General features: G+C 49.1%; 3 protein-coding genes and 1 pseudogene across 3 annotated transcripts, besides 8 other annotated features; all 4 read left to right on the top strand.

Annotated features, from left to right (window-relative positions):
• Positions 1–7,408: part of a sequence feature (areas not merged during assembly with more than two copies in the genome that could not be assigned to a particular haplotype) that runs on past the window's edge.
• Tc00.1047053506843.40 (retrotransposon hot spot (RHS) protein, putative) lies at positions 578–3,502 on the top strand (the record flags this gene model as incomplete). Its single annotated transcript, XM_809829.1, has 1 exon — positions 578–3,502. The coding sequence occupies one exon, from the start codon at positions 578–580 to the stop codon at positions 3,500–3,502; it is 2,925 nt and encodes a 974-aa protein (XP_814922.1).
• Positions 3,806–4,258: a mobile genetic element.
• Positions 3,966–3,994: a sequence feature (AT_rich).
• On the top strand, positions 4,620–7,217 carry Tc00.1047053506843.20 (annotated as a pseudogene).
• Positions 7,409–8,670: a sequence feature (haploid, Esmeraldo-like haplotype).
• Positions 7,437–7,891: a mobile genetic element.
• Positions 7,597–7,625: a sequence feature (AT_rich).
• Positions 8,671–13,450: a sequence feature (areas not merged during assembly with more than two copies in the genome that could not be assigned to a particular haplotype).
• Tc00.1047053506843.10 (beta galactofuranosyl glycosyltransferase, putative) lies at positions 9,273–10,355 on the top strand (the record flags this gene model as incomplete). The annotated part of the gene is made up of 1 exon (XM_809828.1): positions 9,273–10,355. The coding sequence occupies one exon, from the start codon at positions 9,273–9,275 to the stop codon at positions 10,353–10,355; it is 1,083 nt and encodes a 360-aa protein (XP_814921.1).
• Positions 10,315–10,394: a sequence feature (A-rich).
• On the top strand, positions 13,121–13,450 carry Tc00.1047053506843.5 (trans-sialidase, putative; the record flags this gene model as incomplete). The annotated part of the gene is made up of 1 exon (XM_809832.1): positions 13,121–13,450. A coding segment is annotated over one exon (330 nt), but the record flags the coding sequence as incomplete, so codon positions are not given.

Genomic DNA, 13,450 nt, shown 5'->3' with positions numbered 1-13,450 from the left:
CGCACATATTTTCTTACGTTCTGTTGATGTGCACTCAAACAGCGAGGGATCCGGAACTATGCGTGCGTGTAATTCTTTTCTGCCATGTGGACTGCGGGCAACACTGAGGGGCTGCCACTTTGACTCCGCAGGGCTGGCAGGGAAATTCCATGCCTTCTGCTACTGCTGGTGTGTCCTCAAATGTTGTCACTCCATGCGAATAATGTGCTTCATCGAGCGAGGGGGATTGTTGGGTTTGTGTGCACTCTGGTTCTGTTTGCTACTTTGTGCGGGCACGCTAGACTTGAGGGGTGGGAAAATGTAGCGGGGCGATGCATGGCCGCGTCTCGCCCATCGTTCAGAGCACGATGGTGTGGTGCACATTGTGGTGTTGACTCTGCGATGTGACTGCGGTCTCCTGTGCTGCAATGGTGGTGGGTGGAGGAGGGTGCTGAGTTGCATCGGGACGGTGTGATTGTGTTTTCTTTTTATTATTCTTTTTACTTCTCCCTCTGCGAGGGTGCACACTCATTACTAGTGTTAGTGATAGGGCAAACAAACAGACAACGTGAATAAAACAAAATAAAAAAGGACGATAATGTGGCGGTGTTGTGGCCGATTGCACGTTGCGTTGCTGCGGGGGTGGTGGGCCTTGACTGTTTTGCCGACAGGCGTTGCAGTGCGGCTGCATGGCGCACCGACCATCGAGCCGTGCGAGTGCCACGCCCAACGCCACTGGGACTGCGGGACGAAACAGCCGCGAGTGTCATTTGGAGCCCGCGGCACCTGCTGGCCGCAGTTGGGCGGTGCGAGTGGGATGCTTCATCGCACGGGTGTTGTGATGGCGCCTCGAAGCGGCATCCCCGGCGATGGTTCCGACGCTGCAACTCGCAGAGGAGTGGAGGGAACGCGGCAACCAAAGTGGACCATGAGCAGCAACGTAGAGGACATTCTGCTGGGTGGAGACACGAACACCGACATGAAGCTGAACGATTTTCTTCGGAATTATGTTGGCGGCAGGGCGGCCGTTGATGAAGACCACAATGTGACGATGGAGGTGTTTGTTCAAGAGCCGGATGCTTACGTACAAGACCAGCAGCTTCTTAGAATTATTTTTAATTTAACAGAGTACCAAGAGATGAAAAGAGAGTTGGATGAGATGAAAATTCTATTGGAGGATATTACTAAGCTTCATCACGAGAGTGTGTTTTCGATTGAACAATGGAGGGACTATGAAGGAAAGGATACGGTCACTCCTCTTGCAAGGGGAAAACTAAACGCAGCCCTCACTCAGGTACTGACAGAAGAAAGGAGGAAGGCAGAAGAAAGGCTAATAAGAGCGCAAGAAATGAAATTTACCATTTCCACTACGATCGAAGACGTACTGTTTAAAAGAAAAGTTCGCGTCAATGAAATGAAGTTGAACGACTTTCTTACGATGGAATTGGGCGGCAGGGGCGTTATGGCCACCAATCGGAGTGTTTTGCTGGAGGAGTTTTTCAAGGATCCCAAGAAGTATATCCGTGATAAGGGAGTATTGAACGAAATGCAGATAACCGATGCTTATTTGAGGATGGAGGGGGCTGTAAGGGATGAAATAATCTTCGAAAAAGATCGAAGTAAGCTTCGCAATAAAGGTGCCAAGAATCTACTTGGGTGGTCAAAAGCTGCTGCAAACGTAAAAACAACTGTTCATAACTTCACTAAAGATGCTTTGGATGCAGCCCTTGAGGAGGTGAGGAACCCAACGACGACGAGCGCACCGGAGAAACTGGAGGGATACTACGAGTCTGTGTACAATGCGAGGTGGCATCATGTGGTGGAACTTCCTGACGACAAGGGAATGAGAATGAAGGTGCATGAGGGGAAACCAGAACAGTCATGGACGTACAATGAAGTTGGCGAATTCCTCGAAAAGAATGACGGTGTGCAGAAATCCGGTGCAGCACCTCCCGTGTTGATGGTCCTCACCTCGGACAAGGGATGGCCGTACTCGTGGAATATGATACGGGATCTTCCTAAGGACTTTTTTGTTAACTGTGAGGTGGAACGAGTGTGGCAGATCGTCAAGCGCGATCTAACCAATTGGTTCAGCAATTTTCATTTGACTCTCAATTCTTCACCTTTGCCGCGTGTGTTGATTGGGACGCCCGGGATCGGGAAGTCGGTGGCTGCCGGCTCGTACCTCCTCTACCAGCTGCTGCACTGCGATGTGGAGGAGCTCCAAGTGGTTGTCCACTGTTTTGGTGGACGTGATGTGTACGTGTTTGACAAGACCGCCAAAACCGTGAGAAGATACAGCGATGAGGACATGTGCATCACGGCTTTGAGAAGTTTAAGGGAGCATGGAATGAAAGGGTATATTATTTACGATGTGGCAAAGAAAGGAACGCCACCACTGAGACATTTTGCGCCTACTTCTGGATGGGGCATGATTGTGGTGTCATCCCCAGAGGTAAGCAACTATGATGGATGGGCGACGCAAGTAAAAGCCACGCGAATCATCATGAATTGCCCCGACGAGATGGATGTGGAGGCGATGTGTGCATGGATGAAGCGTGATGAGACTAAAGAGAAACAAGCGGGATACTGGAAAGAGGTCGAAAAACGCATTGAAAAAGTGGGGCCGATTCCACGTTACATCTTTCGTGAGAAAATTTATATTAATCGCAAGGGTGCCGTTAATGATGCTTTGTTAGGGATCAAACCTAATGATGCTGAAAAGTACTTTACCCTGGGAGGAAAGAAAGAATGGTATTCCGAGGATCCGTCTCACAAACTTGTGAAGATTGTCCGGGCAAGAACAGTTGAAGGTGCTGAGGTATTTCTCAACGCACCGATATGTGCTGATATCGGGTTTCGAATTGCGGACCGTTTGGCAAAGAAAATGGCTGCGAAGGATCTTTTGTTGCTAATATTGAGATCGCGTGGTGCCCTTGTTTCCCGAACTCTGGAAAAATTCGGTTTGCGCGCCTTCATGTATGGGGAGTTTGTCAGTGCACTATTAAAGGAACTAAATGAGCTGAGGCCACCAGAACGTGAAGCACAGGATTCGGTGCTGAAAATAAACCATCAAGGGTACCCCACTCGCACCGTTGGATTACCGTCGATGGAAGGCGGTGTCACGAGGATTTCGATGGAGTACAGGGTGCTGTACATACCGGCGGTTGAAAACTTTCCGCTGGTGGACGGCTTTTTCTTTGTTGATTCGCCGCGGAAGACTCTGGTTGGGCTGCGGATGACTACGGCGGGTGGGCACCACACCATAACCAGCACTGTGAGGCAGTTCACTGAGTGCCTGGCGGAATATTTTGAGGGTTGGGAGGAATTATCCCGAGAAATGTCGTGGGAGATGATTTACGTGCAGCACGAAAACAGCACAATGATAACGAAATGGCAGAGATGTGGTCCCGTCGATCCCAATAATTTGAGCGACGCTGAAAAAAAAATTGTGGCGTTCTGGGACGGAAAGGTACACCAATACCAGTTTGTGTTAACAACTGATTTTGTAAATAAAATCTGAGAAAAGTGAATACAGAAATCTTGTAGAAAATGGGATAGGCAAGAAAATTGAAAAAAATAAGTAGTATCAAAGTGCATTTCTTTCTGGTGAAATATATTAGGAAGTATTTTAACGATTTTTATATGTGTGTGCCTACGAGGTCTGGACAGGGAATTCCTTTCTTTTCAGAGAACCGTTGTGATCAGCAGTGCCACACTCACCACACCCTTTTTTGATTTTATTTTATTTTTTCCACCAGAGGCGCATCGTCACTAGAGGCTGTTGCGCACTGTAGGGGCCGGAGAATTTTTCTTTATTTTCATGGGATTTTGTGAAAAGAATGCTTGTGAGGACGGCTGGCTGCCCAAATAAATTCATATCTCGCACAAACGAAGATATCTCTTCACAGCTTTTTTCTTTTCTATCGCACTGTTTTTTGGGAGACCGCGATTGAGGGAGTCAGGGAGCCGGCAGCTGTAAGACGAAATTATTATTTTTTTTATTTTTATTTTTGCTTTCCCACCCACCCAATTTGTGATCCCCACCTTGCAGCGTTTTCTTACGGCTGGAGGAGCCCCAAAGGCCTGCCACTTCGCAGGGGATAAGTGTTTCTAATTCTAACCATCTACAGAAGTCAACGGCAGTGATTAGCAGAATGTGTATGCATAGACACATTGGGGCAAACATTACGGAGAACTCACTACCTCTCCATTTACCGCTTTTTTACCTTTTTTCTTTTTGGGTAATTACAGGATCCGGCCAGCGACCCAGAAGATTTCTTCCTCTGTGAAGCTGTGCAGTTGTTTTTAGTGTTAGGGATAGGGCAAACAAAAAGACAACGTGAATAATAAAAAAAGGGACAATAATGTTGCGGTGTTGTGGCCGATTGCTCGTTGCGTTGCTGCGGGGGCGGCGGCCTTGACTGTTTCACCGACAGGCGTTGCAGTGCGGCTGCATGGCGCACCGACCACCGAGCCGTGCGAGTGCCACGCCCAACGCCGTTGGGACTGCGGGACTAAACAGCCGCCAGTGTCCTTTGGAGCCAGCAGCACCTGTGTTGTCTCCGACGCTAAAGGTCGACATTTGGTGGGGAGTAAAGAGTGACCGCCGTGGACTCTTGACAGTCTGGTGGAAGATCTAATGCTAGACGGAGATACTCTCAGCACCAGCTTGAAGCTTAATATTTTTTTTGGAATTGTATTGGCTCCAGGGCGACCGTTGATGAAAGACTACAATGCGACGGGGGAGATGTTTATTTGGAGACTCGATGCTTACGTAAATGACCAGCAGCTTCTTGAGGGAATTCTTAATTTGACAGACTACCAGATGTACAAACTTCTTCACGAGGGTGTGTTCTTTCTTCTTCAATGGAGGGACTATGAGAGGAGGGATACGATCAATTTCCGGGCAATGCAAAAACTTGATTCAGCTCTTGAAATGCCAGACGGATGCTCGGAGCAGCGAAGAAAATTCACCCTTGTAACTAAGATTGAAGATGTACTTTTTAAACGAAAAGTTTGTGTCATGGACAGAAAGCTGAATGAGCTTCTTAATAGGGGATTTGATGGCAGGGGCTTTGTGGACGCCAATCGGAATGTCTTGCGGGAGGGGTTTTTAAGGACCCCGAGAAGTATATTTGCGATGCGGGAGTATTGGGCGAAATGCAGGCATCCGATCGTTATGTGATGATGGAGATTGCTGTAAGGGATGAAATGGACATGGAAGAGGATGTACACAAGCTTTACAAAAATGGTGTGGACAATCTACTGAAGTGTTTGGTGGCTACTGCGGGGGTAAAGGCAAATGTTCAAGAAATCACTAAAAGGTTTTTGGATGCAGCCGCCGAGGAAGCGAGGAACCCAAAGAAGTCGAGTGCACCGATATACCTGGAGGGATGCTCCGACTCTGTGTACAATGCGATGTGGCATCATGTCATGGAAGTTCCTGGCGGCGAGGGGACGAGAACGGGAATAGGAATGGATGTGAGGGAAAACCACCGCGGTCATGGACGTACAGGGCAGTGGGCAACACTCTCGAAAAGGATGACGGTGTGCAGCAATCCGGTGCACCGCGTCTCAGGCTGATGGTGCTCACCTCGGGCAGGGGATGGCCGTACTCGTGGGAATGGGAGGAGCATAAATCCATTCATGACTGCTACGTGAACTGTGAGGTGGAGCGAGCGTGGCGGATCGTCCTTGAAGATCTAAGCGAATGGTTCAGCACTGACCCTGGGGCCTACTTTGAGCCTAGGCGACGTGTGTTGATTGGGACGCCCGGGATCGGGAAGTCGATGGCTGCCGGCTCGTACCTCCTCTACCAGTTGCTGCACTACGATGTGGAGAAACTCCAATTGGTTGTCCACCGTTTTGGAGATACGACGTACGTGTTTGACAAGACCATCCAGACGGTGACAAAATACGAGGGTAATGAAATCTCCAAGATTGTTTTGTATGATTTGTGGCAGCGTGGAATGAAGGGGTACATTATCTACGATGTGACAAAGCAAGGGACACCGCCAGCGAGTTATTTTGCTTCTTTTCGTGAATGGGTCATGATTGTGGTGTCATCCCCAAGCCTGGACAACTATGATGGATGGGCGACGCAAGTAACAGACACGCGAATCATCATGAATTGCCCCGACGAGATGGATGTGAAGGCGATGTGTGCATGGATGAAGCGCGATGGAGATACAGATGAGCAAAAGAAATATTGGAGGATGGTCAAAGAACGCATGGATGAAGTGGGGCCGCTTCCACGGCATATATTTCATGCGAATGATTTTAAAGCACGATTTGGTGCAGTTGAGGATACCTTGGAAGCGATCAATTCTCGGTATGCTGACGATCGCTTTATACTTCCGGGAGGGGGGCTATGGTATTCTAAGGATCCGTCCCAAAAATTCGTGAGGATTGTCCGAACAAGAGGAGAAGTCGGTGCTGAGAGGTTTCTCAACGCACCGATATGTTATTCCCTTGTGTCTCGATCAGCGAACCGTTTGGCAAAGGCAATGAGTGAGAAAGGCTTTTTGTTGTTTGTATTGGGGGTGAGGAAAACTATTTCGTCCGCATGTGCGGACAGGTTTTGTTTGCGCGCGCTCATCTTTGGGAGGTTTTTCAGTGCAATGGCAGAGGAACTCAAGGAGCTGAGGTCACCAGCACATGATATTCAGGACACTGTGCTGAAAGCAAATCCTGGAGCGCACCCCACCGAAATATGTGAAATACCTGGAGTTGGAAAAATTGATGCGAAACAAAATATAAATTATCGGGTGCTGTACATACCGGTGGTCAGGGACCTTCCGCTGGTGGACGGCTTTTTCTTCATGGAGTCACCGCGGAGGACGCTGGTGGGGCTGCAGATGACTACGGCGGGTGAGCATCGCACGACAACCAGCACCGTGCGGCAGTTCACTGAGTGCCTGGTGGCTTATTTTAATGGTTGGGAGGAATTTGCTCAGGGATTGTCGTGGGAGATTATTTATTTGCAGCACGCAGACAGCACGCCGATGAATGGCTGGCAGAGATGCGATGTCGTCCGCCCGCCGAGTGTGGGAGATGTTGATCGTGGGAGGATTGCGGAGTTCTGGAAAACCACACATCAGTACCAGTTCACGCTGACAGATTGTTTTCTCAGGCGTATGTTGCAATCCCAAAAAATGCCGAAACTTCGTGAAGCAAAAAGCTTAGACGAGAAAATTGAAGAAATGACTGAGGAGGTTAGCGCAGTGCGTTTATGATGGATTATGTTGGGGAGTGTTTTAACGGCTTTTATATTTGTGTGTGTCTGCAGGGTTTGGTCAGGGAATATCTTTTTTTTCAGAGAATCATTGTGGTCAACAGTGTCGCACCACTACATTCTTTTTTATCTTTTATTTTTTTTACTTCTGTGAAGGCTCCGTCGCCCCTGGAGGCCTTTGCGGGATGTGGGGGCCGCACAATTTCTCTTCATTTTTGTGGGAGTTTGTGAGAAGAATGCCTGCGAGGATGGCGGGCCGCCCAAATAAATTCATATCTCGATGCAACGGAGATGTCTCTGCAGGATTTCTTCCTCTTTTATCGTATGGTCTTTTGGAAGACCGCGATTGAGGGAGTCAGGGAGCCGACAGCTGCCAGACGAAATTATTGTTTTTTTTATTTTTATTTTTGCTTTCCCACCCACCCACTTTGTGATCCCCACCTTGTGGCGTTTTTTTCTGGCTGGAGGAGCCCAAAGGCCTGCCACTTCGCAGGGGATAAGTGTTTCTAATTCTAACCATCTGCAGAAGTCAACGGCAGTGATTAGCAGAATGTGTATACATAGACACATTGGGGCAAACATTACGGAGAACTCACTACCTCTCCATTTACCGCTTTTTTACCTCTTTTCTTTTTGGGTAATTTCAGAATCCGGCCAGCTGCCCAGACGATTATTCTAATTTATTTATCGATCTATCTTTCTATGTGTACTTATATATTTCCTGTGAAAGGATTCTTTTCTATAGAAATGCTCTTGCGAGTGCTTGCCAATTTTTTTTGCATTGATTACTTCTTTACATTTTGTTTTATTGTTTTTCATGTCTAACTCTGCAGCTGGGTTTTATTACTGGAAAAGAAAAAGGTTCAAACGGATGGAGACCCCTATGGTGGTGCTGCTTTTTGTTGTTTGCGCCCAATAGGCAAATAAAGAAAGAAAATGTGGCTATTACGACAAGGTGCTGATTGAGGTACTGTTTCTTGCGGTTGTTTTTTGCGGTGGTGATGGGGTAGGTGATTGGGGAAATACTGGGCACAAGGTGTGACCTGAAATCCCGAACTGCGTTTTCAGAATGTCTGGATGGTTGTCGCCCTGAGCCATAACAATTTCCTATATTGAAGAATAGTTATTTTTTATTTTTCTGCCTGCGACGTCTTTATGCTGACCTGAAGTTTCTTTTCTTATTTGCGGGTGTCGATAGGACGGTTTAAAATATGTTTGTTGTTTTTGGGCATGTAGGATGTCTGGTGACTGTGCTTTTTTTGGGGGAGTTTACATGAGGGGAATGGGGATTGAGCAGCGTGGGATATGTGGTGAGTGCCGCAGGCTTGTTGGTCCGCGATTTGGGTGCCCTCCAAAATTCATGACATTTTGGGCTCCTCAACGAACTGTTTTATTCTTTGTGGAATCATGTGCTATTACAAATGACACCCTGGACTGTTATGTTTCGCCATCCTTTTTTTTTTTTTTTTTTACGGGATGTATGAGGGCTTTGCATGCTGCGGCGAGAACCGCATTTGTTACTGTGCCATTGGTCTCTTTTTTTCCTTTTGTTTTCATTCTTAGCCATTTTTTACTTTTGTTGCTTATTTTATTTCTGGTCATGTTGAGACTCCTGCGTGCTCCGTGCCTCCACTTCACTCACCAAATGGAGGTGCATGACCATTGCTTGGGAAGGAGTCTTTTTTTTTGTTCAAATTCACACAGAACCATCATTGGGCACATTTTCTTTTTTACTTCTTTTGTTTTCTTTCAGGAGATGCTCCCTTGGCTTTGCCTCCAACGGGATATGCGCGGAGTTACACGCGCATTTTAAAAACCGAAGCCACGAGCCTTTTTTGGAAAGGATGCTTTATCTTTCTTCCAACATTAAATTTGTTGTCCATGTTGATGCTTTTTTCTTGGAGTGGAGTTCATACTTCGTGACGATCCCGCGTATGGTTTTGGTGTTGGTCCGACCAGGGCGGAATATATCCGCTGCGTCGGGGAAAGGCTTCTGGTGGATCCAACGACACGGTGGCTGGGGGGAAATAATAACGGGACGGACGTTATCCCGTTGATGGTGGTCCCGCTGATGCTCGATCTGATGGACTTTCGGAGGATGATGTGCAACATCAATGTGCCAATCCGGCTGTTGGTTTTGGTGCAGAACGGGCGGGAGGCGATGCTGTCGTTGTGCCTGCAGGAACTCGAGAGGGTCTATGGGTGGTCCGGACGCCTGGTTGTGAGTCGTCATCCGGAAAACATCGGGTACAGCGCTGCCGTGAACATTGGGCTCCGAATTGCACTCTCGCTGCCGCGCGAGGAAGTGCCTTTTGTTTTTGTGACAAACAGCGACGTAAAGTTTTCACCCGATCTTCTTCCCAACCTTCTGCGCGATGTGCATGAAATGACGAGGCATGATGCCGCTCGCATGGATGAGTTGGCGGCGGAGGTGGCGAATGAGCCGAGCGAGTACAGTCCTGTTTTGCGACGGGGCTTGAGGGTGCTGTGCTCCACGGTGAACGATAGCCGATTGTCGACGTCTGCGCTGCTGCCTGACCGCATTTGTTATGCTTCTGTGAAGGAGCGTGAAAAGACGTTTTCGAAGCATTACGGGCACTTCTGCGCGTATTACAAAAGCAGTTGTTTTACATCTGTTATGTTGACACGCCTGGCGATCAGCACGGTGGGATATTTTGACGAGAACTTCTACCCAGCTTACGTGGAGGATGTCGACTACAGCTTGCGTCTCCGTTTGCTTGGATTTCAGGATCGAAATGTCTTCTACGGCAAATTTGTGCATCGCGGCAGCTCGAGTATTCGTCTCTCTAATAAATTGGAGCTACCGGACGCTCTCTGGTACCGTCGCGTCAGGTCTTTGAGTGCGAACGATGCATATGCCAAGATGAAGTGGAACCGTCCACGGGCGTGCAGTGGCGGGTACAAGGAGCCATATGACGGCATGGTCCCCGCATACGTTTGGGTGAAGGATGAGGCACGCATACAGCGCATTCGGGTCTACGGGCATGATGAGGAGCAAGGGGTCCCAAAGGTTGAGTACGACAGGACACTTTTGTACCCTGTGAGGAAGAAAGGAAGATGGACTGGCGCCAGTCGCAATTCTTATGTTTTTATTATTTTATTTTATTTTTCGCTTTAATTATTAAAAGTTTTTTTATTTTTATTTTTTCTTATATTTACACAAATGATATTTAAGCGAGTACGCCATGGGTTTTAAAGAGCACAAGCATATATTTGGCATGACAGGGGGAGGGTGCAGCGTCCAAAGTTGGCCGTGTTGCCGAAGGTAAGAGAGGGCGGCAGCAAGCAGTAAAAGTGAAGATGATGAATGAGGGAGAAATAAAAGGGGAGGGAAACAGAAAACAAGTCAAAAATATTGTGAGCACAACGCTGCTTCTTACCGTGGGCGATCGACACCGCAATTGGCTACTAATTTACTCACTGAGGGTGACACCCGTTTCCGCTGAATATGTTGCGTGCATATCTGTCGGGCTCTTTGTTTATTCTTTTGGTTTGTTTGTCTCCCGCAAATTTATTTTTTCGTGCCGCCTGACCCACTCGTTTATTATTCCCCTCTCTGTTTTTGTGCGTGCACCGAGAGAAGGGCTTGGGGACATGAAATACGCTCCCCCTCTGTGACATGCCACCAAAAACAGGAGGAGAGAAAAAAGAAATAAAAGTGAAGCGGGGAGGGGAACCATCGCCACGCGTCCTTTTCTCCGACAAGACTGCTCGCCATGCCATTGAGGCGCGCCGTGTGCTTCGCGAGGCCCGCTGGACTCGATTGGGGGACCCGTGAATGATGGTGCGTGTGAGTGTGGCGGATGCGTCTCCCAGGCGTCCCTAGAGGACCCTCTGGCCATTAGGACTGCGTGGAATGCGGGATTCCGCGGGGATATTTGGCCGTTTTGTTTTTATTCCTCCATCGGCCTATCCCAAACCTCAACACGGCGGCTGAGCCAACGACTGCGACGGGATCCGTTGCGTATTTCTGAATCTCTCTTGTGTTGCAGCGGGAGGCCTGGTGTGTCCTGCTCGGCAGACACGGTGGACGGGAGCGGGCTGCCTTATCGGGAAAACGATGGTCACGGCGGAGCGTGTTGCGTAAGTCGCAATTTGGCGCGTTTGTGGCGATCCTTGCAGATGATGTGACGGCGCCTCTTTTACTTGCGGGGAGAGGCGATGCTCCACGGTGATGCGCACGTTGCGGGTGGAGGCTTCTCTTGCTGTTGGTTTGTGAATGTTTTTTTCTTTCGCTTTTGCTGAAACACCACAGAGGGCGGTGTCTGCGGACAGCAGAGCATTGCGAGGAGGGGCATCGCACGATTTTTGGCGCGATGAGGCGGCTTTTGTGAATCTACGGTGTTTATTTTCAGGGTTGAGAGACTATTCTTTGTTGGAATGTATTGTGGGAGACCATCTGTGTGTTTGTTTTTCTTAATTAATCCATTGGCATTTGGTGTCTGCCGTGAAACAGATGCTGACGGCCGTTTTATGGCGGCGAGATGCATTTTTATTTATTTTATTGGCGAGTGGGTGAATTGTGTTGCGTTCTGTCATGCGGCTTGTTGCTGACGGCACGTGGCCGCAGGGAGACGTTGTGAGCGCCTCCGACACGAGGGGCGATTGAGCAGTCATCTCCTCCGCTCGCCGGTACACGCTGTTGAGGCGGCGTGATGATAATGAATCGGCTTCTCAGAAAAGCAACAAGAGGACGTTTGCTGTTCCTGCTGCGGTGTTTGAGTGAACTCCCAATCTGTGGGCGGGGTCGCTCTGCGTGCCTTATTTCTTTGAATCTTGATGAGTTTTGCACATGGCCATCCACACGCACATGCACGCAATCCCCCTGTTCGCCCTCCTGTGGGCGGGAGACCGGGATGCAAGGGGAAAATGTGGCCCGTGCCAGCATGTGGTAAAGTCTGTCTTGGGAGGGATTGCAGCTGTGATGTAAGTCCTGGCAGGCAGGAATGGGATGTGAGGGGAGCGGAGGGGCGAGTAACAACGATTCTGTGCGGGGCAATGCGCAGTGAATAGGGCGAAGTGGTATTTATGTTGACTTTTGAAAAACATTTTGTCTTTTTTTTTTGTGGCAATGGAAAGAAACTTTGGGTGATGTGTTGTGGATTATTTGCACATGATTGAGCGCGGCAACACCATTTGCGGAGAAAATGAATGCCATCTGCGTGAGGCTTGTTTTTTGAGCGCGAGATGGTCAGGGAGGTTTTCAACGCCCCGAGAGGCCAGGAGCAAAGAGGCCTGCACTGCTGCAAGCAGATGGATGCACGCTCCTGTTGGTGGCGTTGCTGTGGAGCCCTGAAGTGCCCACAGGGAAGTTGTTTTTTCGCCGCCTCATTATTTTGTTGATTGGTGCTTGCCGCGGACTTTTGAGGCGGGACATGGGATGGACCGAAAGAGCGAGTGTCGTGTGGCGGTGCTGTGAATTGGTGCCGCCCACGTTTGTGCACATATTTCCGTTTGTGTCCGCGTCCTTGCCGCGGCGGTGCACCGGGAGCGTGTGACTGATCACTTTATCACTTGCGGACTGTTTTGGCAGGACTTTGAATGGCGTCGCCGAATAATAAAATTCCGCGTCTATGTCTCTCTCTCTCTCTGTGTATTGGCTTCCGCCGTGACTTGCCGTGTTGTTGTTGCTGCTGTTTTCTGTGTGCAATTGTTTTCCATGCTGTTCCTTCTGTGTTCTCTCGAGTCCTGCACTTTGCATGAGCGCTCTCTTCTGCTCCCCAGTGACGTGTCTGGTGTATTGCCGCTGTTGCTGCTGTACTCTCCACTTCTTGAACACAGACACGCTAGGAAGGAAAGAAAACAAACGCGAATCGCTACTGTAAAATTCGAAGGCTCTGAAGGGACCAACAGCACACACACTGCCCACACACACATATTTATATGCTCTCACGTGTTGCTGCTGTCATGGCGCCCCGCACACACAACCGTCGCCGCGTGACCGGATCCAGCGGAAGGAGGAGGGAAGGAGGAGAGAGTGAGCCGCAGAGGCTCAACATGTCCCGGCGTGTTTTTACTTCCGCGGTGCTGCTCCTCCTCGTCGTGATGATGTGCTTCGGCACTGGTGAAGCTGCTACCGCCGGGGGCGGTAAGTCAAGTATTGCCATTAATCCATTTACAGGGGACGAAAAGGATAGATGCCACTTGGCAGGGACGTTGGGGATCCCAATACCGAAAGTGCTTCGCTTCCGCGTTCCCAAGCCTTGGTTGAGG

The sequence above is a fragment of the Trypanosoma cruzi genome, genomic scaffold (assembly GCF_000209065.1).
Source record: "Trypanosoma cruzi strain CL Brener 1047053517053 genomic scaffold, whole genome shotgun sequence".
Classification (NCBI taxonomy): domain Eukaryota; phylum Euglenozoa; class Kinetoplastea; order Trypanosomatida; family Trypanosomatidae; genus Trypanosoma; species Trypanosoma cruzi.
Note: the sequence above shows the minus strand (reverse complement) of the source record. Positions and strands in the feature narration are given on the sequence as shown.